We start from the raw sequence: 27,530 nt of genomic DNA, 5'->3' as shown, positions 1-27,530 counted from the left end.
TCCCTCCCCGCGAAGCTCCGACCTGCAAAGGAGCAGAAGAAAGTATAGCTGCACCTTCGCCAAAATGAAGACTGAAAAACAGAACTATTTTGGTACAAACATTTACTCGCCATGTGGCAGATAGTCACATAGAAATAGGTAGATATAATGTATTATTTAAATTTAATATTTAGTGTTTAATAAATAATTGTTAAATGCAGTACAGAGTCTGTAGTCTATCACAAACACTCGACTAATGCTGCAAACATTTGACAGCCAGTATGAATTACCTGGGAGAACATACGTGTCACAAACGGCAATTCCACAACTGTACAACAGCGTGAAAGACGGCATACTAAAGGAGATCAGACATATTGTGGATATTTAAAATGTCTTCCAGTTCCAGTGTTAAATATTCTTTAGAAATAAAAGTTTATTGATCTTTGAAAAGGTGTACCTGCATTATTATGTCATCATCATTATATTAGATGAAAATGGTCTCAGAACGACAATATTATCGTTTATCGCAATAATTTCTGGGACAATTTATCGTCCAGCAAAATTTGTTATCGTGACAGGTAGAGGTCGACCGATTTATCGGCCGGCCGATTAATCGGCCGATTTTTGGCAGTTTTTTTTTTTTACATAATCGGCATCGGCCAATATCAAGCCGATTAATAAGCAGGCGCATCTGCGGGCAGCCTAGTGTTAAAAACATGAATACCGGTAGGCGACATTTTTTACAGCGCGCCCAGACCAGCTGCCTCCAGCCCCTCCCCTCGTGAATTCTTGCGTGGTGTGTCTCGCACAGTCACTTCAGGTTCAGACGCTACCGTTAGCAGTAGCATGTTGCTGGTGTTCTTGCCTTGGGATTAACTGTACTAATAAAACCGTACAAAACACCGCGGCCACACCGCTGTGGAAGCTCCCCGAATGTCGTTTATCAGAGTCTGGTTGTTACCCCTGCCCGTGGCAGTCTCAACCACTCCTATAACGGAGCTAACTGGAGCTAACCGCTAACGGAGCTAACCACTAACGGAGCTAATCGTTGCAAACAGAGCCTTCAGTTCTCCGTGCCTGCCATTAACTGCATCGATGGACTCGAGCACGAATAAAACCCTTAATTTTATTAAATTGGCTGGACGAGTTTTAAATTACAACTAAGAGTTGTTTGAATGACAGAAATCTGGAAATCAACAGGACATGTAGGCTAACAGTAGGATCCCCAAAACACAGATAAAACACTTCAACAAATGAACAATGATCTAACAAACGAGGTGAACAACAATTGACTTTAGAGAGCCCTAGTCTTATGTGATTCAACAGGAGTTAGGAGGAAATAGTGTTGAGATTAATAATAACATGTCACTTTCTGTGACGCTTGCAGATTTGTATTCTCAGAAGTTTAATAAATGCTGCTAAGTACACTAAACTTTATTTTTTCATTGAAAGGTTTATTTGACAAAGTTTATTTTCTTCTTACCTGTTTCGTTTATTTAATATATTTTTCATACATTATTTATACAATATAGGCTACAGTATGTTTTTACATTATACATTTTTAATTGAAGTAGCCTATACAGTGTAGATTGGTGAAGTGTTCAATAAATGTTTTTGTTGAGAAATTCTGTGTATATTAGTGTTACGTTTTATCTTTCAAATAGAGGTTTAAAAACAAGCACATATCAGCCAAATATCGGCCAAAATAAATCGGCAGCATTAATCGGCTGACCCTGATTTCTAAAGATCGGCATCGGCCAGAGAAAACCCATATCGGTCGACCTCTAGTGACAGGCCTACCTGCGTTTGTTCATGTGGTGCGTCTACGTAAAAAAAAAAAAGGTCATCATGGGATATTGAATCTCTCTTTTAGAAACTATAATCTACAGAGAATATATTCATGAAAATCCTCCCAAACCTAAGACTGGGTATTGAACTACAAACTAAACTGATTATCAGAGTAACTGTCAAGTAAAAAAGTGCTTGGTAAATGTTATAGAAATTCATTTTCAAATGAATTGAATTGATCAGCAATCATGGTATTGTATTGGCACTGGTAAAAAAAAATTAACTACATCCAGCCCTAAACACAACACAACACAACACATACTCGGAGTGATCCCTACAGTATCAGTGGATACATGACTGGGCTATAACAGATTTCTAATTCCATGTCTGTCTGACACAACTCTACACTACATGCAACACAGCATGCTGCACAAATCACACACTGCTACCATGCGCGGTGATGGAGTTAAGGCATGCGGGCCGTGGCTGGCAGGGGTGTGACAGCTTTTATTCAGTTGTGATCAGGTTTGTGCAGGTGGAGCGCAGCGGGCTCAGATGATGGCCTTGAGCTCCTCGTCAGTCAGCTGGTTGACCGCCATGATTTTCGCCAGCTGCTCGGCGTACCGCGCCTGGTCCTGCATGAAGTGAGGGATGCGGACGTCCTCCATCTGAGCCAGTGCTTTCAGGCGGTCCACGTCTTCAAATGACACCTGAGCCCACAGGAAAAATAGAAGAGACAGAATGAGGACACAGCCATGCTAGCAGTGGCACTCTCTGTCTCTCATGGGGCTGGGCAAAATATCAATATAAATCAATATCGTGATATGAGACTAGATATTGTCTTAGATTTTGGATATCGTTATATCGTAAAATGGCATGTCTTGTCTTTTCCAGGTTTACATGTCCTTTTCTGAACATACCAGACTGTTCTAGCTGCTCTATTATTTGCCTTTGCCCACTTATCATTATATCCACATTACTGATGATTATTTATAACAAATCTCATTGTGTATATATTCTGAATATTTAGTGAAAGCACAATTGTCAACCTTACAATATCGTCGCAATATCGATATCGAGGTATTTGGTCAAAAATATCATGATATTTGATTTTCTTCATATTGCCCTATGCCATATGATTTTGACCTTTTCATTTCAAAATAAATAAATTAGTGTTAAGTAAAAAAAAAAATGAATTGTCATACTCATGAGTAGGTTTCGGTTAATTTCATTTTGTGTATTCCGCCCTAACCACTGTGGTTAATAAAAGCACATCACTTCCTACGTCAGGTTTAAGATCTACAGCTGGAGCACCTTGATTAATTATCAATGCCTTCAGCTTGTTTGGTTCTTAGACCATCTTCTTAGAGAGGTTATTGCATAAGCATCATCCAGCCTTTCCATTCATGTTACTCTATGTCTGAACTGTAACCATCTTCTGTGTAGTCAAACTTTTATTACATGCGTCATGCATTTCATAGTGGTGTCGTAGAAGCATTGGCAGAGACAAGATACCATTAGAAACATGATGCCACTCAAAGGAAAGTAGATTTGAATGGTAACATAACTGACAGAATGTATGCACCTTCCTACAGGACACTGTCAACACAACCACCATCACCATCACCATTGCTGTATGATGGAGCTGCAGACATTCAAGAGAAGGCTGTACAAATATCAGCCTCTGGTGGAATGAGTGCATCCAGAGAAGATAGAAAGAGAAGTTTCTGGCAGTGGAGGTTATCAGGTAAAGAAGTACACTAGTAGGATTTACCACTTTGTAGGCTGTTTTGTGCAACGCTGTGGTGGTTTATTCAGAAACTTGAATTGGCAGGTTCAGGTTCCCGATCAGACAGAGCGTGTTTTTGCAGCCTGAGGTGGCTTTTTGTAATTGTTTTCAATGAGAGTGAAGCGATGTGCTTTTGCGTTGCTGAACACCTCACGTTGGAGGAGTTGAAGGAGTGTACTGAATCCCTGAAGTAATAAAAAAAACGCCGCCATTTACCTCCACAGTAAAATAATGGTTGGCAGAGAACAGGTAGGATTCAATGGTTGCCTAGAAAGAATAACAAAAAGACATAGCTGGTGTGATCGGGAGTCTTGAGCAAGAAAGGCAGTGCACCTCGCATTTTGCAACCTGCAAACACGCTCTGTCTGATTGCATCCTTAGAGTGTTTTGTTCAGATATAGCTTTAGTCTGAAGGTGAAGTTCTTGATTGATGCATGCTCCGACCTGTATCTATGGTCATGTGCTTTGGGTAATGACCGAAATATCGAAGTTAAACATACAAGTGTGTTTCACATTGAAAGGAGTTGTGGTTGAGGTACTGTACATGTGGTTAGAGCATTTGATTAGAAAGACACTTCCCTGTGGAAGGTGGAAATAGGGTTGTTATAACGAATTCAGGAAGTCAAATATAATTTGCTGTGGCTGGGAATCAATCTCGTTTGCCATATGAAATCGTAGTAGGCACAATTCCAGTGAAATGTTAACCCATCAACTCCTTCAACTTGTGCATGATTCATCATTTTAGCGGACTTCCAGAACACATCACGGTACATATGACAGATGTCTGCAAGGGTCTGCAAGTCCAAAGGGTGGACGTTTGGATGAGGCGGTGATAAGATAACATAAGATAAGACTTTATTGTCCGTAGGCATAGAAATTTGTCTTGCAATACAAGCTCCAACAACTAAAAAGACAACACAACAACAACAACAACAACAACAACAACAACATGAAGACAAAAGTTACAAACATATCAGGCCTCATTAAAAGATGAGTAATTAATATGATGGGGGCCCAGTCCTTTAAGAGTGGTCATTAATATACAAATATATGGGGGAAACTGTCACTTCTTTGCCCTCCTGTGCTGATTCAGCAGAGACGTTGACAAGGGAAGAAATGACTGATTGAAGAGGAGAACGTACTGGCTGAGAGAAGGAGCCAGCAGCTTGATTCAGGTTGTGAAGAACAGCATCAAAACATCTAATCAAAAAACTCACCTATGGATTCAATGTGGCTGCTGCTTAGTAAATCAGTGAATTGACAAATACCACGGAACCAACATATGGAGTATGGGTGTTGAAATTAATCATAGCATCGATGTATGCATGCTGACCTAGACAATTCTGCATCAATGCAGTAACAGACCATAATCAATTATTGCCTGTTACTTGTTGATGTTCCATTTGCTGCTTTTTTAGTTTCTGCCTTTTGTCTGTTGTCTGCTGTGTTCAGACTCCGCTACATTCAGGAAGTGTTTTTTTTAAGAGCAGATACAATAAAAAGGGGAGTTCATATACTGTATATCTGACTGCTTGAATTTGTTGATGAAAACCATGTGTAGCAATTAGGGGTGGAACGGTACACTGAAGTCACGGTTCGGTTCATACCTCGGTTCAGACATCACGGTTCGGTTCAGTACAATGGAGGGAAAAGCATAATAAAAATGCAGAAGGCAATTTTTTTTATTGTGCATGTCTAAGGCTGTACCACCTAGTGTCATCCAGTCTCTCCCCTGAGCTAGCTGCAACAGCCTGAAGTGTATAAAGTAAGATGTAAACAGTAAACAATAAGTAGGCTACCCCACATCATCTCCAGACTCCATCTGGAACTTGGAAACAAAATAAGACAATCAGCTAGTAGTGTGATATGGGAGACAGGCGCTGCTCTCATGTGAATGCACAGAGCAGGGGTGTTAAAAGAGCAGCTTCGGTTACACAGAGCAGTTGGGGAATTGTGGCGTTAGCTTCACACGCTAACAGCGGAGCTAGCAGCAAACAGCAGAGCTAGCAGCAAACAGCGAAGCTAACGGCAGAGCTAACAGCTAACGGCGGAGCTAACAGCTAACGGCGGAGCTAAAGCGGCGCTAACAGCGGAGCAAACAGCGAAGCAAATGGGCCTGGAAGTCATTTGTGATCGAAGCGAGAAGGGATACAGCTACAGTTCATCCGTGTTTGGTTGTATATGGAAGGGACTAGTTTGCTTCGTGAACCAGAGTGATAGAGAAAGACACGGCTCTGGTGTGGACTCACTGCCACTGGACCGACTTGACATGTAGGCGGAGCTTGGGAGCTTCAGAGCTAAGGCGGGGCTACAGATTAGGTGTCCCTAAGAAACAAGTATGTAACAGTAGTTCCACATTACATTAATTCATTTGCACGCAAGTTTTATTTATTTTTATACCGTGTATTCTCCGTGTAAATTCATGTACCGAACCGAGACGCCCGTACCGTTTCGGTTCAATACGAATACATGTACCGTTCCACCCCTAGTAGCAATATATAACAATATTGAGGAGGTGACACATTGTGATGCAGCGTGATGCATCGGGACATCGAATCGATTCATATCGTTGACAGGATAATCGTAATCGAATCGAACCGTGAGACCAGTGAAGATTCACACCCCTAATGTGGTGAGAGTTGAGCTGCCTTACCTTTCCTAGAGCCATCAGCAGTGGGAAGTTGATCTTGTCTCTGTATCTCAGGATCTTCAGGATGCCATCCAGGTAGACCTGGTCTTTACTGAAGCACCCTGCAATGACAGATATGAGAAAAGAAGAGAGTAAGAATTTTAAAAGGCTATATATTCATTTTTTTTATGTTATTTTAAATGTATCACATGTGAATCAATTCAGGAGATAACTGTATTGGATTGTCTCTACATTGAATGTGTAGTCAAGCCAAACATTGGCTGCATATATCAATGCAAACTCTCTCTTTTGAATCTTAAAGCCCTATGTGGTGACATGGTGACCTGGCTGTGCTGTATCGGTCTGGCCCCTCTTGGCTCGGACGCAGTAGTCCCAGCGGGTGTTGGGGTCCTGGACGAAGCGTCCCAGATTGTGGAAGAGCTGAGAGAAGGACATGTGGCTGGCCTGGTAGACGGTGTAGTAGAGCAGGGCGGCGCGCCACAGTGTGGGGTCTTTCCTGAACAGGACACTGTGGATGCTGGCCAGGCCCTCCTCTGTGGGGTTCAGAGGCTTCAGGTTGTGCTTCTTCCTACCCGCGCTGCTGCTCCATGGCTGGTGGCAGTTGTTTATGCCACGGAAATAATGTGTGCCTGGTGGACAGAGACAAGGACTATTTATATGGTTGTATTCAAGATCAACTTCAAGCCGCCTTTATTAGTAGCAACATCAATTAGATCCATGAAATGGTCTACACAGTGTATCAATAACAATTACACATAATCATTCAGTAATATATACTGGATGACAGCTAATTAGACCTGTGATTAGAGAGTTTAATGCCTTCTGATGAACTTCATTACAGTCAAATTGAAATGATTTTCCATTTAGCTGGTGACCTCCAGGAAGCCCACGTTAAAAAATAAAACATAAGCCCTGTATGGGAGCTACTGTACCCACTAATCTCATGCCTCAGCATGCCTTCCAGCCAGTACTCTCGGGCGGTGGAGATGTTGATGGTCAGTGTGGGTCTGCTGTTCACCACCGTCATGGAGGCTCTGGACAGGAGGTCGTCTGTCACCTGGACTACGATCTATCAACAGATAGAATTCAACATTACGTTTTTACTATAAAATTAGAAAAGTTGTTGCATGGCCATTGTGTTAGCTGTGGTACGTGTGTACTTTTCTTGGAATTCCCCGGTTGGAGCTGAAGGATGTGGCTGGGAAAGATAGCTAGGTGTTTGGTGTGAATGCACCCAAAGCAAGGTACTCCCCATTCATTACAACTAGGGCAGTGCCTGTTGAAAACATGCCTGTTTGGAACGGGCCGATTGCTTGGCCTCCTGTATTGCTGCTTGTAGCTTTCTCCAGAACCATTGTACCCCAAAATTAACTTACAGAAGGCCCCCAAAGCACTTAATATGCAACCCCACAGTATACTAATGACTTACTGTGTACTACAAAACATTGTACAACTACATACCTGACAGATAAATGTCAGTGGTTATGTTGCAGATTCAGATTTTACTAACAAAATATCACAATTAAAATGACATTTGCCTCATGGACTCATGGCGGTGAGCCATGTGCCACCCATCTGGCCCGTTATGAGAGCCAATCAGCAAAACATTGGGTTAATCAACCACCAGAACTACTGAACCAAGTACAGAGACGGACTCATCCGGCTTCTTCGGGTGCGTGTGGGTTGTGTTGTCAGAGAGAAAGAAAGCAGGGAAAAAAAGGTGGAATTCAATGAAAATAAAGAGTTTTTGTTTCAACTACATTTTTGTGTCGTCTTTGTCGCCAACAATATTGCAGGTTGATTTCGCCACAGTCAGCGTTTAATGGCGGCGGTGCTGTCTCGTCATTATTATCTTTAACGACTAACACTTCAGCAGAGGTTTTCATTTCAGGCTTAGTGGCTTGACGGTTATAAAGTAACGTTAAAGTATGGATTTTAATTAGCGGAGGCATTTTGACGACGGTAATGTTAATAGTGTTATAAGTTAGCAGAACACTTACACAACCGGTGAGTTTGAGTAAGACAAAGGAAGACAGCTCTCTTTGCCAGGTCAGGCTCCAAGATGATGTTATCTTCTGCCTTCTGCTTAGCAGTGGTGAACTTACAGCTCACAGCAACTTACTACAATATGGTGTCTGGCTTTTGTTTGCTATCTAGTGCCAGCAAAAAAAAGGCTTTTTAGTGAGGGAATGCTCTTAGGGAAATGCTCTAGGTGAATTCAAGCTGGGCTTTTATTGTGAAGGGTAATCAGGTAAACAACGGTAGCCAGTGTTATGGCAGGTTTTTTTTTCTCAACTTTTATTGTGCGGTCATGTATTTTTATTCACATTGTTTTAATATCCAGCGCTGTCCAAACTGCTCCAAATGCCAAACCCCAAGTTTATTGGGTACCCAGGAAGCCAATTCTGAAGTAGATTGGATGAACGGTTCTCGAGATATTTGAAAGACAACGGATACACACACAGATTCCTCGATTTTATAAAAAGAAGGGGACGAGACATATTAACTTTCCGTGGCGAAATGATCCTACTTGCATTTAGTTTAATCTGATTTGTGAATATTAGTGAGGCTCTCTAGTATCCAGGAAATTTAACCGAGGGCTTGTGACTGACCTGTTGAGGAAATATTAACCGTTTTTATTCTTTCTTTTTTTTTTCGTTCTTTGTTTATAGAACTGCATGACAATTAATACAAGTATGGCTGGGAGTGAATTCAAGGACATTAACAGAGAGTAAAGACGACAAAGTGTTGGTGTGTATAGTTAATAAAGGTGGATAGTTTTCAACCTGTGGAATGTTGTTGACAAGACTGCTAGCCCCAATATCTCCAGCTGCTTACGTGACTGCATGTGTTCTGTTTATACTGCGTTGAGTGTCTGCGTAGACGGACATATTCAGACATGTGAAGATGGCGTGTGTATTCCTTAATTTTTTGGCCTGCATTTGGATCATGTCCACAAATGCGTCAGCGTGGACCCTCACAGGCGTTGGCAGATGACAAAATTGACATTGTGCGAACCCTTGCAGATTTGTGGCTATAGACGCTGAAAGTATAATTTGAGATACTCCAAAACCACTGATGCTTTACACTGCTGAAATATGTTCGTCAGTCATTTGTAGTTGGGCTCAACATAATGGGCCAAGAAATGCAAGTGTCAAGTGAGTTTATGGGTGGGTTTCTCCTTTAATGCTATCCACTCCCTTGTATTTTCTTTCCACTGTCTAGTATGTCTAACCCCATTAAGACTTTACCAAGTATACACAAGGTGCGTGTGGTATAATGTGTTCAGTGGGACATTAATAACCTGATGATGTAACATGTATTTGTTGGTTACATAAACACAGCTCTGCACAAGAAACTGCAGGATGACTTCAGTGTAGTGGCGGTCTTACTTTTCCCTGAAGCTTATTCACTTTGATGCCCTGCTGACTGCTGCTCTGCAATGATGTGCAAATCCAGCATGACAAAGATTGCAGTGCAGCCACAGAAAAACACCAGGCTCCAAATTACAGTCTCTTAATGACTTTTTTACTGTATGTAAAAAGGTCTAGAGTAGGAATGGTCAGAACTATGTTTGTGTGTTTGTCATTGTGCTTGAAAAAAACAGAAACAAATATAATGAAATAAATAAAATAAATAAATATATACTACAACACCATGATAAAAAGCAATGCATCTGTGTCCTCTTACCTCCCCCAAGCAGCCTTCCTTCTCCATGTATTTCTTGACGTTGTGCCAGATACGACTCTTGTTGAGGAGGTTGCCCCCAGTGGCCTGCTCAAACTTCTCATAGCTGCCATATCGCTGCAGGGCAAGCTCCATGATGTGCACTGCCTGCAAGAGATGAGAAAGTCATAAAAGTTGCCCGTGACATGACTAATGACTAATGACCTAATGATCTTCTGTTGTTGATGCTTTGGACATGCAGTACTAGGCAATTTGGCAATAGGCTAACATAGCAAACAAGAAACACAAACAGTTAGATAATGAGAGAGATATTAAACAAACCCCCAGTTAGTCAAACAACTTGTTTAAAAAAAAACAACGGCAACAAAGGCAAACAGTATTTTTTATTATTATTTTTACGGACCAACTATGGGAAGTAGAGAGGTTGCCACTAATTGGCAAATCCTCTTCATCCTATGGGGTTCCCCAAGGTTCTGTACTTGGTCCAATGTTTTTCTCTATTTATACTGTATGTTGCTGTTAGGTCTCATTAAATGAAAAAAACACAAAATCTCTTTTCACTGGTACTCTGATTAGTTGGACAAGCATGGAAACGTGAAGCAAGTGTGGAGAGCTCCAAGGGCCCATAGTTAAAGGGGCAAAGCCTGTGTAGAGGATTTATTTTTTTTGTTTATCACAGTTTTGCATTTAGTTATTACATATTTTTCTATTGGTAATGTTTTTTTTTCTCTTCAGTTAATTTAATTTTCTGCACAAGAAATATGTTACCATCCTGTGAATAAATACATCTAGACTGCAACATGGGCCTTCCTCTGTTTTTGTGCCTCCGCCTCGACCAACCGTACATTACATTAATATGCAAGCCCACTGTATACTACTGACCTACTGTGTACTTCATCTTAAGAGGAAAAGATTGTACTATTGCATTTACCTGACAGAGAAATGTTATTGGTTATGTTGCAAATTTGGATTTTAGTCACAAAATATCACAATTAAAATGCGAAGTAATCACAGACATTTGCAATTTTAATGTAGCCTCCAAGGGCCTAATAGCTACACACTGACCCGATTCTGGATTTTTGAGGATGCTACTGATATTGACATTTGAGTTAAAAAAATGTAAAAAACAACATATCAGCCGAGACTCATCTTTTTTCTTCACATAAACAAACAATCTTGATATGGATCCCATAGATTTCTTTTTGGTTTTAAGGATTTTGACCGAGATACATACCGATCAGGAAATAAACTTGACGCTACATAATAGAGACACTGTTTTTAAATTACCTCAAACCTAATTTGGCATTTTTTTATGGAATTACTTGTTAATAATCAGCCAACATACCAGTTTCTGCAATAAGCTTATATCTGCCTGGCAATTTGTCTAGCTCTACTAATAATTACAATAAACTGAATGGGCAGATGATGTTGCTTGGCACCAGAAAACTCTAAAAGTGATGTTGAAGAAGTAGGTCAATAGGCAGGAGTACAGTGCAAAAAAAGATGGCATGTATTAACATATAGTTTCCTGGACAACAAAACTACATTAAGCTGGCACGAAAACACTTATCATAAGTCACTGTTATCATAACTGATACAGATTCATTATCCACAAACCACGTTACGTCTCTTTAGTAAAGTGTGCACTTAATGGACATGAACTACTTTGTCTACTGTAGTAGCTGTTAGGGGGGCAATGGTGAAAAAAAGCTGTTTAGGTTGGCAGGTAATGTTTTACTCTCAGGTTTTGAATCATGTCCAGTGTGTAGAGAGGAATTCTTGCCAGTAGTCTATCCTCATACTACTTTGAACCTTAATGTTATTGAATTTGTGCTTCTGTATAGCTCTAGCTTACAGTCTTGCTTTACATTAAATTAATTCATGCTGAATATTAATTTATGTTATAAGGGCTGATCTACATTTCCATGATTTTTTTTAATTTTTCAATGTCCTCCAATCCCCCCACGAAAAATTCAATAACTATCATACTGTAAGAAAATAGGATTCAAGTGGCAATCCTTTCACAGTTCAATGCAGTAAGAAAACACCACAAACTAGGACAGACTCCAGGAAGAAACAACATTGCAAACAAAAGCATCCTCCACACAGGATCATTTTACTGCATTTCCGGTTGACCTCTTTCTTTGTCTTACTGTCTGTGTACTGTCTTACTAAAAGAGCCTGCAACAGAACACCACAGGGCTCTTTTCCTGTTTAATAGACGGGATTGATCGTAACGTGAATTTAAATTCTTGGTCTTGAAAACACTTCAGTGTTGCTCACTGGAAATGTACTCTTAAAAGGCAGGGTTGGTAATGTTGAAAAGCTAGCAAGATTTGAAAGTAGCATCTCCTCGGGGCTCAGTCTACCCCCCTGCTCTCGGGGTTCTGACCCACACACAGACGTGCACGAACACCGGTGCATCGCTGCTTCAGAGCAGTGCCGAGAAAGGACTGCAATTTTACTTCAGGTCTCATTCACCGGTGGGCAAACACATACCAAATGTTTAAAACAAACATGACTACTGTCGCATTGAGCTCAGGCTCATACACAGGAGGGGTAGAGTACATGCAGCAGGGCAAGGAGGCATTTCATTGGTTCTTTCCACAAGGCAGTGATTAGTGGCCATTTTTACAGGATTATAGCAGCTACAGATGACGGATCTTTTTCGTTCCTTTTTTAGAGCCCGTAAGTTATTTACTGCTGTCGGGGTGTAAAGATCATTTCATACAATATATAAAAAAGTGAATATTGGTAATAGTTACCAACCCTGCCTTTAATGTTGATTTAAGACACCAATTGAGGCAGTTTTTAGTGAATATTCTAGTGTTTGCTGGACAACGTCTTGCATCTGTATCCTGAACTACTTCATCCCAGCCTCATTCCATTTTCACTTAGGCACCAGACTCACACTGCATCAGCTCTGATCGGCCCTGACGCTAAACAGCATTGGCAGTCTCTGTGATCACAATAGCCAGCTTGACTGCTGGCTTGTCGAGGTTGCTGATCTCAAACCAGCCAGCTCAGCACCAACCTCATGCACTATGGACATTGTTGTAGATAGATGTGATGAATGACACGTCACTGCCTCTCACCAAAATTGGTTGACTTTTGCACATACTGAGTGTACTTTCTCTCTTTTTCTCAAGCATGTTTTGGATGCTGAGTTTCTCTAGCCCATTTCTTTTTACCTTGTACATATATTATTTTATGTGCCTTTGCAAAACATGTCAAATGTCATGCCAATAAAGCCTATATAATTAAATTGACTGATGATAAACCTGTGTTTAAGATTAGTAAGAATGGGTCTCAAGTTAATATTTAATTATTGGCAACCTGGGGGCAAACTTTACAACAAGTTGAACATCACACACACAAGTCCAATAGTCACTCTCCTTATAGCTGTGTTTTGATTTCCTCCAACTCCTGAGAATATGAGTACATAGTGCACAATGGGTTTATCAACTGCTAGAAACTAAGTGGATGCGAGCGGTGATAGAATCGAAACAGTAAATTTGCAAAAAAACAAAACAAAATTATCACTGCCCTGCAGCGATGGTCGAGGCCGAGCATTTTAAACTCGCAGGGAAAGTGGTCCAAAGCACAAGGGCTGATTATGTATAACTTGAAACTTGAAATTGGGACCATTGAGCTTTGAACTCGCAATCTTCAGGTCCTTAGGTAAACGCTGATCTCAGAGAGCTATTATCCAGATGATGATGCATCTAGCTCTTTGGGCTATATTTTATTGAGTCAGCCTGGGTTGACTCAATAACATGACTTAAACCTAAACTGCAACTGGACTGATTGTTAATCAGAATCAGGTGTGTTAATGCAGACCCACATTTAAAATATGCACGACGGCTGTCCACAGCACAAAACTTTTTGATCTCAGGGAGCTTTTATCTGGGTGATGTCACAAGTGGCATCGCAACACCAAGTAGACAAGGAGCAGGCTTGCATGAAAATGCTGAATTTAGAGCTGCTGTAAAAAAAAAAAAAAAAAAAAGAAAATCTTATTAGAAAATTCTGAGAATTTGTGTACTTGGTTAAGACAACATATAGATGCCTGTCATTTATTTTCAAAAAGATCAATAAATGCCAAACTGATGTTTAAAGATTCTCTATTTTGCATTGACTGCAATGCGTAGGTGGGGACACAATTCAAAAAAAGAATTTTGCACACCAAATCTACAATGATCTTCGAATGTTGAGAATTATTTCCATGAACATCAAAGATTTAGTTTGGAAGAAATTGCAGTATTTATTTAATCTACTGTATGCACTAAAACGTTTGAATGCACTGTGGGCTCAATTTTTGATAAATGAAAAATTTGAATACTAGTCTGAAGATGAAGTTGCCTAAATTTGGTGTCAATTGAAACAAATATGGGAGAAGATAGGTTTAAGAAGTTTTGCAGTTTTTGCAGTGATGGACTTCAAAATTGCTAGGTAACAGCAAAACATAGTCTCAGCTCTATTGGGGCTACAGTTTGGCATAAGCTGCGACGTTGTAGCATGTATGGCTGATTTGTTATGAATTTGTAAAGTTTATAATTTTAGATGGCTGTTGTAGCGCCACCATCAGGACAATAATCACACAAATCGCACTGATTACGTTTAGCATTGGACTGGACTTATGTTCAAAGTTTGGTGAGTTTTCTTGCATGGGAACATGGATTTCTTAGGAAGAAGAAGAAGAAGAAGAAGAAGAAGAAGAAGAAGAAGAAGAAATAATACAGGCAAATACAATAGGGTCCATGCAGCTTCGCTGCTCGGCCCCTAACAATGAATTGAAAGACCCGTAAATAATTTAAAGAGCTGTGGGAAACTGCAGAGATAACAATTCTCTGTGGGTTTATCACTAAGAGACACCTCTTTCGTATTGCATATAGTCATTTGATTCATTGTTATACTGTATATGTAAATGCAGAGGACACGTTGTCAGTGTCCACAATGACAACATGATTAAGCATTTCAATAAAGGTTATTTGTTGCAGATGTCACTGCTCTCACCCAACGAACCAATCTAAAACTATTCAATTAAACCAAACACAACCGCACCCTTACCTGTGTCAGGAAGCGATCTGAGGCATTGTTATGCCGTGCCAGGACAAGTGGAGGAACTGGGTTGCTGTATGCAAACTGTGGATTATAGTTGAAGTCAGACTTGAAGAACTTGGCCTTCTCTTTCTCAACATTAGATGGCTTTATGGCTGTAAGGATGCAGAGCTTCTTGGCATTTTCCACTTCCCGTGTGATTGCTGCTTTGTGCAACGAGGGAAGTTTAGTGCGTGGGGAATTGGGGATGCAGATCTTTCTGAGCTGCGGAACTGTACGAGGGATCAGGGCCATGGTGCTTCCCACTACTGCGATGTTCCGTGCTGGTTTAGACAGATTGGAGTTGCCTGAGAGAACACGATTTGTCTGTGCAGGTTTACCACTACCTTCAGCTGCACGCAACTTTTTAGGAGCCATGCCTGGGCGGTTTCTTCTACTAAATGTGGCGCCACATTTCACCGATGTTTTTGGCCTTTTGTACGGGGACTGCTTCTGACTCTTCTTCTCCTCCTCCTCCTCAGCCTGCAGCAGGACGTTGTAGCTACTGGAGCCAGTGCTGAAGAGGTCTTTGAGAACACTGGAAGAAATCTTCTCCAGGTATACTTGGCTTGGACTCAGTGCCTTGTCAGCAGAGTTTAAAATGTACTTTTTGGACATTTCTACTTCTGGCCAGTGGAGTCTTTCTGAAAAGAAGTAAGATGAGAGACCAGTAAGAGAGGACAGTGAATCTGTTTGCTGCTTACTTTAGAATCACCTTCACATGCAGACCTTTTACAGATAGCTTGATGTAGTAATCCTCTTATCAAGGCAGGCTAAAATTAGATCTATTCCTATGCCAAGCTAAAACAAAACAAGGTAATAAATATAGATACCACAACTTGAACTTGTGTGATGAACAATGCTTTAAGATAAGCTAAGATAAGACCATAGTCCCACAGCGGGAAAATTTGCAGTTTTGCAGCAGCAAAGGGGATAGAGCAATAGCAAGACGCATCAATAAAAAAGCAAGATAATAAATAAGTTAACCGTAAAAAAAATTTTTTTAAAAAGCCAAATATAACAAATAGACACAGACTGAACAGTTTCTTGAAACATTGATATTGCACATGAGTGAATTGTCAGTTTTGGTATGTGCTCTACTCTACTGGGAGCAGTGTTGATTGTAAAGTCTGACAGCAGCAGGAAGGAAGGAAGGACCGGTCACTAAAGGAGCGGCCCAGTGCTGTCAGAGTGTCCTGCATGGGGTGGGACATGTTGTCCCTCAGAGATGATAGCTTTGCCATCATACTCCATCTCCCACCACCTCCACTGGATCGAGGGGCCATGACAGGACTAGGGTTGCAGCGGTATGAGATTTTAAAAGGTACAATAACTAGTGTTGAAATGAATATCAAGTGTTTGAAGTATTTGTAAAATGTCTCCCTTTTGGAAATACATAAAACAAATAAACCTTTTTTTCAATAGATAAGCAAATGTAGCAAATGTAGACGGTATCATAGTCTAGATCGACAATGTTTCATTAACGGGATTTTTCCGGTGCCGCCAGAGGTTCCATCGGATGTTCCTCACCTCCCGCTTTCTTTGAGTTGGCATTCTAAACTCGAGCTAGAACCGACAATCAAATAATATTTACCTTTTTTTTGAGTAAAATTCTCATTAAACACTCGACAGCCATTTTGATTCCAGAGCTCGCCTCCCTACCTACATATGTTCCACCAAAACAAGTTCCTTCCAGAGGCACCGTTGCTTCGTCCAGTGCTTAGCACCGCCCAAGACGATTGTGATTGGTTTAAAGAAATGCCAATAAACCAGAGCACGTTTTTCTCCCATCCAGGAATGCTGTGTGGACTAGCCAGACCTTCCTCCGCAGCTCTGTGGAGATAGGTCTGGCAATGCAAGACTAAGGGTAATCATAACCGTCAATTTTCAAACCACATAGCCTACCGTGAAACCAGTATACTGCTGCAACCCTAGCCAGGACCGAGCTGGGCTTCTTAACCATTCTGTTAAAGCTGTAGTGCGTAACTTTTTTTATATTAATGAACGTCCGTTTCATTCAAGCCATTGCCAAATAAGTTGATTCAAATCTAATTAAGACTATCAGCTCCACACAACTCTCTCTGGATTTCTCAGTATGACTATGTTCAGAAGATTGTTGTCGTCCTGTGACTTTCCCGCGCAGAAACTCAATTAAGATAATTACCTCTTCTCATGTTTTTTTAATCCTCCTTGGCTACTAGCAAGTGTGTGGAGGATAGGGGTGTAACGGTACGTGTATTCGTACCGGACCGTTTCGGTACAGGGCTTTCGGTGCGGTGCATAGGTCAATTTTCGTATTTCCACACAAACATATTAAGTGGCGGAAGTCTCCGCGTTCAGCGCAAATCCCGCCCTGCAGCTGATTCTAAAGTTTTCATTGGTCATGTCAACATGTCAATCACTGTACAGACACCAAACACTGATCTCTAAACCTACCTGCCGTCACTGTAACCTAAACCAATGAAATCGACTGCAGGGCGGGATTTCCGCTGAAGTGGTTTGGGGAAAAAAATAATAATCACACACCGCGCGCTGTACAACAACATACACGGCACACTTTAGCCCAGCCTCTCGCTAGCTAGCGTCATGGCCAATGCAGACAAGCCCATAGACAGTATGGACAAGCCGGAGCTTGAAGAGCCACCCATATCATTAAGGTCTCCTGTTTGGGAACGCTTTGGTTTCCCAGTGAAATACGTCAACGGACAAGACTAGTCGATAAGACGAAAGACTAGTCGATAAGACGAAAGACTAGTCGATAAGACGAAAGCAGTGTGCCGACGTTGCTCAGGAATGATCGGGTATGTTTCTGGCAACACTTCAAACTTGTTAACGCACTTGAAAAGGCATCACGCGAGTGTGAACATCACTACTACAAGGAAAAAAACGACCGTAATTCAAACGCAGCTCCCGTTGGTATTTAAACAGACCTTTGCTGGTAATTCCGATCGGGCCAACGCAATAACGAAAGCAATTGGTGTTTTTATAGCAGCTGATCTACGACCATACTCGGTTGTTGATAAACTGGGATTGGTAATGCTGCACTGTAATCCATAGTTATTTATTTATATTTTTCATTATATTTTATTATGTGATTTTGGTTTGAGACTGAGAGTATTTTATTTAGTGGAGAACTTTGCAGCAGTATTTCATTTCTTATTGTTTTTTATATTATATATATTTTATTTATTATATTTTATTAAAAAGTGTTTAAAAACTGTAAACAAATTGTTAAAAAAAAATTATAGTAATTAACAACCTGCAGTTTAATGTTTGCATTTCTTTCCCTTACTGTACCGAAAATGAACTGAACCGTGACTTTAAAACCGAGGTACGTACCGAACCGTGATTTTTGCGTACCGTTACACCCCTACTGGAGGAGGATTGGGGGTGGTGCGCGATCAGGGAAGGCTTGTATCATTTGGATATGCCGACAGTTGTTGTCATTATTTAGAATTCCTCATGGGTGAGACAGAAACTACACACAATAGCTTTAAGTATATGTTTACATGATTACATCTATGTAAGCAAAGTAGAAACTTTTTTTCTTTTTTTACAATCATGATGATGATGTGATCTGACTCTAATAAACCTCAGTCAGTTTCATGAGTCAGTATCCTGATATCACGGAGGAAATTATTCTTATCCTGTCTCCAGAGACTGGCAGTGAAGCACAGGAGTCAGAGTGCAGGGCTTTGCAATTTCCAATAAGGTGACCTGGAACATCATCACAGTGAGAGCAGGCTCTCTCTCTGTTCGGACGGGAGCACTGAGGCAGAATCCATGCAACCACTGACAGCACAAACTAATGACCTCAACAGCACAGTAATGATTGGAAGAGGGACAAGGACAAATTGGAGCTTCACTGGCTTGCTCAGCCACCAAATCAAATACTATTATCTAATACATCTACTATTACCTAATACATGTTAATGTGATAGGCTGTTATCACATCATTATGTAGGCAAAGAAGTAACCAACCCAGAATTCCTATCAGACTGGATACTGGTTGTGTGAACGTTATTTTGGACACTGTCATGCCAGTTACCATATGAAATCAAATTTATGAAAGCAAACGCAGTCGTACACTTAAATGTACGTAGTCCAACTGCACAACAAATTAAATCAATGCTCAAGCGTCTCCATCTCATCCATCACACTAACACTAGTGCTTTGACATTTTGATTAATATTAATTAAAATGTCAAAGCACTAGTGTTCATTTCAAACATATGATTAGCAAAAATCAGCATGTAGCTCTTTACAAAACAAAAATACAGTTAAGTTAAGCACTTATACAGGCAAATATATTATAATCGGAGAATAATAAATAAAGTAATGCTTTCTTAAAATAAAGTCAATTTAGTTTAGGTTTGTAAATGTTTCCCCTCTATATAATAATACGTGTATTAGGTCCACAAATTACCGGACCCCACATTTCAATTTACTTGCTTTAAATAACAAGCTGCTACATAAGTAGCTAGTTAGTTTAATTTTTACTTTTATCAGTAACGAATTAGTAGCAACGGTCACAAGAAAATAAGTGAAACACCATAAAAATGCAACATTAACGTACCTGTAACTTTAATTGACTCCAGCATTCTCTTTTCAGGTATATGACGTTAAACCTAAAATACCTGTGCTGTTCGAAGAATACAAACGTTAGCTAATGTTACTTAAAGCTAACTAGCAAAGTTAACCTAGCTTAATTAGCTGGCAAATATTGGCCAAATAGAAACCCGACGATTTAAGCGAGTTAACTGTAATGACTTACGTTACATGTTACGCGACACGCAGAAATATATATACGTATAATATATAAAGTATCTAAGGCTATCAGCTGAGCTAACATTAACCGTGCCGCCGCCTACACTGAGCCCCAGCCAAACTGGGAAGAAAGAGCCGAGCTGTCTGCTGTGGTCTGTGTGGTACAGGCTCTGATATGTTACCATGGTTTCGTTGATACGCAATGCACATAGATACGCATGGGAAATGAAGTCCCTTTAAGAATAGGTTGAGTGAGACACTTTTGAAAAAAAATATATCAGGGTTTAGTCTTAAATGGTCGGAGATTCATACATAATTTGTAATTTAGCAATGATTGTCAATGGATTCAATTTCTCCTATTATTCAACATGTTTCGATTAGATGTCATTATTGTATTATTCTATGGATGGTTGCAGGTTTTACAATGTAATGTTAACAATAGAAAAATAATCTAACCCATAGTTTTGTCCTTCTGGCATTTGTAAAAATTACTTGAGTATAATTGTTTTGAAGGCACACGTGTAACTACTTATAATTCAAATATGTGGGACAGAAACAGAAACGGACCTTTAACAAAATCAACAAAACAAGGCTATATGTGTTTTACATTGCAGGGGCTAACAAATGATTCAGTTCATTCTGTCATTCAATGTGTCATTTCCAGGAAATGATCATTTGAAAAGTTAATGCAGGATTTGATATGTTATGTTTTACAAAATATAGGTACTTTTAATAGAAAATACTGTTCCTTTATCTGGCATGTCTATACATCTTATTTGGTAGTTAGGTCCACCGGTGTATGCATACTCGTTTTACAGTTAAAACTACAACAAAGCGTGTAAATGTGTGTTATGCATGTTCAAAGATCCTCTAAACCGTCTCTGGCATGTTGCAGATCACATTGCAGTCGAGGAAGAGAATCCGTTAATACATCCATGTGTGTCATGTATCCATGTGTGTCTAGTCAGCGTACGTTTAAACCGCTTTTTTTTTTAGCATTTGTATGGCAGAACGGTTCCGAACCAGAAGACACAGATGACCGATTATAATAAAAAATGTGATGATGGATTGAGTGGTCTCCGACCTGGGCGGTGCCTTGCTGTAACGTGGCATTTACACTCAGGCTGCGATTGGCTGTGCAAGTGTATAGCACGGCTCGTTGATTCTGATTGGTTGTCAATGACTTCGTTCAACTGTTAGATTCTGCGCAGTAGGTCCAGCGCTGAAATTCAAATTTGAACAGTTGTTTTGTTGTGCAGAGAGAAGTAGGAACCGAAAAAAGAGAAGAGAAGCTGAGAGCCGCACAGCTTGCCTCACTTAGGTCCTGTTTTTGTACACTAAGTGTGTACACCACTTGCAAAATACAACGTTGTTTTAATATTGCTCGATTCGGGATAAACTTTCTAAAATGGATCCATTTACTGAGGTAAGTCGTTGAGCTAACGTTAACTTAACTAGCTAGCTAACTAACGTCATATGTAAGGTTAGCTAGCTATCGTAACGTTGAGTTAAAATAGCGGCGTTAGGGTTACCTGCTAGCTTAATGCTAACTTAACGTTACCTTACGTAACATTTCCTATCGTTATAGACTGTCTTAGTTATGGCAGGAGACCAACTTGTTTACTTCTATAGTACTTGCTAACGTTACCAAAACAGAAATGCGTAATATTTTGGAATAGGGAATAATGTCACGTGTTGTTTCTTTGTCATGTCAGTTGTCAGCAACCACACATCTGAAATAAAAATAACAACTAACAGTTAGCTGGTAACATAATCTTCCAACGGCTAGCTAACATTATAAATATATGTTAAATATTAACTGTTAACAACTAGTCCAACATGTAGAAAACTACATATATGTAGTTTAACGTAACGTTTAATGTAGTTCTACATATATTAGTTTAGTTAACAACATGTAGAAAACTACATATATGTCGTTTTCTACATGTTGGACTAGTTGTTAACAGTTAAGTAACGTTAATATAGCCAGGCGTCGGACTGGCCATACAGTACTAGAACACCATCTATGCACTATTTCTACTCACTAATTCACTCAGCCAAAAGCACACTACAATCCGTATAACGTAACGTCGTTCAAATGAAACGGATTTGTCTCCATTTAAGGCAATGTCAGCACTGGAAATTCTCCAACTCTCCAACCGTTGCTTGATTTTCTCTCTTTGCCTTGATGCACTCATGCTGTTGTTACAAGCTACAACTAGAAATGATTCATATTGAATATAACATTTCTTGTTGCTCCAGTATCCGGGCCAGTATGGTTTGAAATTTCAAATCCAGGAACTATAAGCAGGAGTGGCTCATTCATGTGGAATGCTGCTAAATGTGACCAAGTTTTCCACACTGCCTGGAGAAATGTGAAGGCGGTGCTGCAGCAGGAATGTGTTTGGGCTTGCACAGTTAACGTACAGCACAGTAAATCAGATTGTGTGACCAATGGATGTCCAATGGAAGGGTATGTCATGGAAAGAAAAGAGGGCAAGCAAACAGAGGCCTTTTTTTTTAATCTTTGGTTGAGAAGGACTGTTTTGTGTGTCTTGGGTGTTGTCTGTTAAAGTAGCCCATATAGAGAAAGACAATGCGCTGTGCCTTGTTCCACACATTGGCATTTACAGTAGGGCTGTCCTCGACTAAAGAAATTCTAAGTTGTTTAACACTTGCATGATTAATCGATTTATTTGATTTTATTGACAGATCTGCAAAAAAGATCTCCATAACCATGCAGAAGAACCACTTTAAGTCTTCTTTTAACCACAGATGTGCTGAATGCATGAAGGAGATAAATCGTGATTATTGACTAAGAGGGGGCAGCCCTAATTTACGTCTCCCAATGGATGTATTAAGAGAACTCCTCCCTAGAGCTGGGCAATATAGTGATATTATATCGATATCGTGATATGAGACTAGATATCGCCCTAGATTTTGGATATTGTAATATGGCATAGATGTTGTCTTTTCCTGGTTTTAAAGGCTGCATTACAGTAAAGTGATGTCATTTTCTGAACTTACCTGACTGTTGTAACTGTTCTATTATTTACCTTTACCCACTCAGTCATTATATCCACATTACTGATGATGATTATTTATCAAAAATCTCATTGTGTAAATATTTTGTGAAAGCACCAATAGTCAACACTACAATATTGTTGCGGTGCCGATATTGAGGTATTTGGTCAAAAATATTGTGATATTTGATTTTCTCCATATCGCCCAGCCCTACTCCTCCCCCAGGAAATTTTGAGCGTCAAACACTTCATTTCCTACGGTGGCCGAGATAGTACAAATACAAAAGTTACAACACAAACACAAAAGCTTAAACACAAATACAAAAGCTACAACACAAATACATAAGTGACAGCAGAAGTGAGTGTGTTGTTGACGAACAGAGTGGGCGGATGAGCAGGAGGAAAGTTCTTGTATGTTTGAGAAGTAAGTGAAACATGGTTCCTGGCTAATTATGATTACTGTCGCTATGTGATTGTCACAAATAAGCAATGTTATTCAGCATCTTTGTATTTTCATAAGTACAGTGAGGAAAATAAGTATTTGAACACCCTGCTATTTTGCAAGTTCTCCCACTTAGAAATCATGGAGGGGTCTGAAATTGTCATCGTAGGTGCATGTCCACTGTGAGAGACATAATCTAAAAAAAAAAATCCAGAAATCACAATGTATGATTTTTTATGAATTTTCATTTTTAACTATTTATTTGTATGATACAGCTGCAAATAAGTATTTGAACACCTGTCTATCAGCTAGAATTCTGACCCTCAAAGACCTGTTAGTCTGCCTTTAAAATGTCCACCTCCACTCCATTTATTATCCTAAATTAGATGCACCTGTTTGAGGTCGTTGGCTGCATAAAGACACCTGTCCACCCCATACAATCAGTAAGAATCCAACTACTAACATGGCCAAGACCAAAGAGCTGTCCAAAGACACTAGAGACAAAATTGTACACCTCCACAAGGCTGGAAAGGGCTACGGTGAAATTGCCAAGCAGCTTGGTGAAAAAAGGTCCACTGTTGGAGCAATCATTAGAAAATGGAAGAAGCTAAACATGACTGTCAATCTCCCTCGGATTGGGGCTCCATGCAAGATCTCACCTCGTGGGGTCTCAATGATCCTAAGAAAGGTGAGAAATCAGCCCAGAACTACACGGGAGGAGCTGGTCAATGACCTGAAAAGAGCTGGGACCACCGTTTCCAAGGTTACTGTTGGTAATACACTAAGACGTCATGGTTTGAAATCATGCATGGCACGGAAGGTTCCCCTGCTTAAACCAGCACATGTCAAGGCCCGTCTTAAGTTTGCCAATGACCATTTGGATGATCCAGAGGAGTCATGGGAGAAAGTCATGTGGTCAGATGAGACCAAAATAGAACTTTTTGGTCATAATTCCACTAACCGTGTTTGGAGGAAGAAGAATGATGAGTACCATCCCAAGAACACCATCCCTACTGTGAAGCATGGGGGTGGTAGCATCATGCTTTGGGGGTGTTTTTCTGCACATGGGACAGGGCGACTGCACTGTATTAAGGAGAGGATGACCGGGGCCATGTACTGCGAGATTTTGGGGAACAACCTCCTTCCCTCAGTTAGAGCATTGAAGATGGGTCGAGGCTGGGTCTTCCAACATGACAATGACCCGAAGCACACAGCCAGGATAACCAAGGAGTGGCTCTGTAAGAAGCATATCAAGGTTCTGGCGTGGCCTAGCCAGTCTCCAGACCTAAACCCAATAGAGAATATTTGGAGGGAGCTCAAACTCCGTGTTTCTCAGCGACAGCCCAGAAACCTGACTGATCTAGAGAAGATCTGTGTGGAGGAGTGGGCCAAAATCCCTCCTGCAGTGTGTGCAAACCTGGTGAAAAACTACAGGAAACGTTTGACCTCTGTAATTGCAAACAAAGGCTACTGTACCAAATATTAACATTGATTTTATTTCTGCTGTATCATACAAATAAATAGTTAAAAAATCATACATTGTGATTTCTGGATTCTTTTTTTTTTTTAGGTTATGTCTCTCACAGTGGACATGCACCTACGATGACAATTTCAGACCCCTCCATGATTTCTAAGTGGGAGAACTTGCAAAATAGCAGGGTGTTCAAATACTTATTTTCCTCACTGTATGTATACTCTGCCATTTAGGCTACAAAGGGGAATGTGGGTGTGGGTGGGTGGTAAGACTGGGGACATGCAACAAAACTGTACAAATGGGAAAAATACAGTATGAACAAACCCTTTTACATGGCTTTAAGTACATTGTAAATATTCAGTCCACAGTCTGAATTCTATTTATTTACTACTTTTATTTTCCAGTGGTAAGCACGAAGCAAGCTCACAGTTAAAATTCTGGGTTTATTTCATTCAGACCAACCGTGTATGACCGTGAACATAGACCGGGTGTATGTGTGACATATTACGCCCCTAACGCTGTAATAGGCAGCATATTGAAGGTAGCACTTTAAACATCTGTTTACCGTAACCATAACCACAAACACTTTCCAAATCAACCGTATCGAGGGAATTTGCCGCTGGGAGCTGATCAATAACCAGATGGATCCGGTTAACAAGTTACAAGCACCTAACAGTGGGATATAATATTTGTGTGATTTAAACAGCTTCACTGAACGTGACAAACTACAGACTTTAAACGTAGCACTCGCGCGTTAAAAGACGCTGGGCACCATTTTTAGATAACGTTATAGCTGTAGCTTCATAGTCTAAATGGCAGAGTATACATGCATATGAAAATAAAAAAAGATATTGAACAACATTGCTTATTAGACAATCACGTAGCGACAGTAATCGTAATTAGCCAGGAACCATGTTTCACTTACTTCTCAAACATACAAGAACTTTCCTCCTCCGGCTCTGTTTGTCAACTACACACACACTTCTGTTGACTCTTGTGTATTTATGTTGTAGCTTTTGCGTTTGTGTTGAACCGTCTCGGCCACCGTAATTTCCTGCATTCTGATACATTTTTATGCACCAATTTAAGCGCTAAAGAATTCTCTATGCAGGAAAAACCCTGTTAACTGTATCTGTGGATGGCTACCTTAGTGGCTAGCTTACCTATAGGCCAGTAAGCCTATCATTAGTCTCGCATTGCCGGACCTATCTCCACAGTGCTGCGGAGCAAAGGTCTGTTGAAGATCTTTGCTCTATATCATAAAGTAAATTGACGAATGTAACCACTTGATACTTTACATCAGTCTAGTGTTGCAGCGGTTGTATTGGCGGGTGAAATTCAACGCTCAAGTACAACTTGACACAAATGAGACAATTGATCTCACTCAAAAAGAAAGTGTATAAGCATAATCTCCAAAAAAAAAAAAATATTCCTGTAGGACATAACGACACACTTCAGCCTCTGCTTAACTGCTTGAGAGATCTCAAAATATATGACAATAAGACTGAAATTGTTGTTTGGTCATGCTGAACATTTTAGTACCTGTGTAGATGCTCTTGGTACTTGACCATATTTGACCTTTCACCAAGAATCTGGGTGTGATTTTTGACAGTGAGACTTTTGGCTAAGGTCAAGCCCTACCTGCTACGCAAAGACTTTGAAAGAGTCATACATGCCTTTTTATTACGTCTCGTTTAGACTACTGTAACTCTTTGTATGTTGGATTGGATCCGTCATCCCTTCGTCGGTTACAGTTAGTCCAGAACGCAGCAGCTCGACTTTTAACCGGGACCAAAAAGTGTGACCACATTACACCAGTTTTGGCCACGCTCCACTGGCTTCCTGTCTGTTTCAGGATTGGTTTTAAAATTGTATTGCTTGTTTTTAAGATTTTAAATGGGTTGTCGTCGCCATCTTATTTATCGGCGCTGTCGGTACACGATCCGTTCTGCCTGCACGATCCGTTCTGCACATGCGCAAGATAATACTGTTTTACCGAGGATACGACCTGCACGATCTGTTCCACGCTAGCCTATGGCTAGCCTCCACCGGGAAGCTAACGTTAGTTTAGCTAACAGCTAATTCGGCTAACCGCTAGCTGACAGCTAGATTCAGTCTAAAATAACGTTAACTCAAACGTAATGGGAAAAGCAGCTACAGCTAAATTAAGACTTCACAGTAATAACAATAAAGACAAGTATTGAGTGATTGTATTTTAAATGAGCACAAGTAAAGTAGAACTGACGTAACAGCTGTTATATATGTTAGGTGTTTGTTATATATGTCAACGTTTATTTTCAAGTTTTATTTTGAGGGTCTTTTAAAGTTATTACATGCTGTCTCAGCTAGCAGTTAGCCGAATTAGCTGTTAGCTAAACTAACGTTAGCTTGGCTGTCGACCGGAAGCGTGGAACAGATCGTGCAGTGTTGTAAACCTCGTACAACCGCGCATGCGCGAAGATTTTGCGCATGTGCAGAACGGATCGTGCAGGCAGAACGGATCGTGTACTGACAGGCGCTTTTACATGTCCACACACCTGTCAGAGCACTGAGGTCTTCCAATCAGATGCTCCTCGATTTGCCCAGATCCAGGTTAAAAAAATAAAGGTGACTGAGCCTTTGCAGTGGCTGCTCCAAACCTCTGGAATAGTCTACCAATTCATATATGAATGTCTCGGACCGTTGAAACATTTAAGTCCTTGCTTAAGACCCGCTACTATTCAAGTTGAGCTTTGATACCATGACCTTTTTCTACTGTTGGTTATTGTGTATTGTTTTGTGTATATTATCTTTGAAATCAAAAGTTGTTGATTTGAACTGTCAAATATTTTC

General features: G+C 40.3%; 2 protein-coding genes across 9 annotated transcripts in view; one reads left to right on the top strand and one right to left on the bottom strand.

Moving 5' to 3' along the window:
* Positions 1 to 1,797: 1,797 nt before the first annotated feature.
* Positions 1,798 to 19,931, bottom strand: si:dkey-222b8.4 (uncharacterized protein KIAA0895). 2 transcript variants are annotated; one of them, XM_031279315.2, is made up of 7 exons: positions 19,569 to 19,931; positions 14,964 to 15,637; positions 9,897 to 10,040; positions 7,143 to 7,275; positions 6,530 to 6,835; positions 6,210 to 6,307; positions 1,798 to 2,477 (listed from the first exon to the last, which is right to left on the bottom strand). In XM_031279315.2, exons 1-7 carry the CDS (start codon positions 19,591 to 19,593, stop codon positions 2,319 to 2,321), a joined length of 1,539 nt encoding a protein of 512 aa, XP_031135175.1. In that variant the 5' UTR covers positions 19,594 to 19,931; the 3' UTR covers positions 1,798 to 2,318. The 2 variants fall into 2 exon arrangements, with proteins under 2 accessions (XP_031135175.1, XP_031135176.1); XM_031279316.2 differs by having other exon boundaries at positions 1,799 to 2,477; positions 14,964 to 15,633; positions 19,569 to 19,928.
* A 1,026-nt stretch (positions 19,932 to 20,957) lies between these two features.
* anln (anillin, actin binding protein) overlaps positions 20,958 to 27,530 on the top strand; it is a 33,628-nt gene continuing 27,055 nt past the window's right edge. For all 7 annotated transcript variants that reach the window (XM_031279301.2, XM_035992870.1, XM_031279303.2 and 4 more), the window contains exon 1: positions 20,958 to 21,185. In XM_031279301.2, coding sequence (XP_031135161.1) covers positions 21,168 to 21,185 — 18 coding nt within the window. In that variant the 5' untranslated portion in view covers positions 20,958 to 21,167. The remainder of the gene's footprint in view (positions 21,186 to 27,530) is intronic.

This window comes from Sander lucioperca, chromosome 16, assembly GCF_008315115.2.
Source record: "Sander lucioperca isolate FBNREF2018 chromosome 16, SLUC_FBN_1.2, whole genome shotgun sequence".
NCBI classification, from domain to species: Eukaryota; Metazoa; Chordata; class Actinopteri; order Perciformes; family Percidae; genus Sander; species Sander lucioperca.
This window is presented reverse-complemented; position numbering and strand designations above follow the sequence as displayed.

Excerpts from the sequence above, each read along its gene's own strand:
- si:dkey-222b8.4 (XM_031279315.2), bottom strand. The coding sequence starts at position 19,593 with ATGCTGGAGTCAATTAAAGTTACAG. Across the intron at positions 6,836-7,142 it reads CATGCTGAGGCATGAGATTA|GCACACATTATTTCCGTGGC; the intron begins GTGGGTACAGTA and ends TCTGTCCACCAG. Across the intron at positions 2,478-6,209 it reads TGCTGATGGCTCTAGGAAAG|GTGTCATTTGAAGACGTGGA; the intron begins GTAAGGCAGCTC and ends CTGTGGGCTCAG.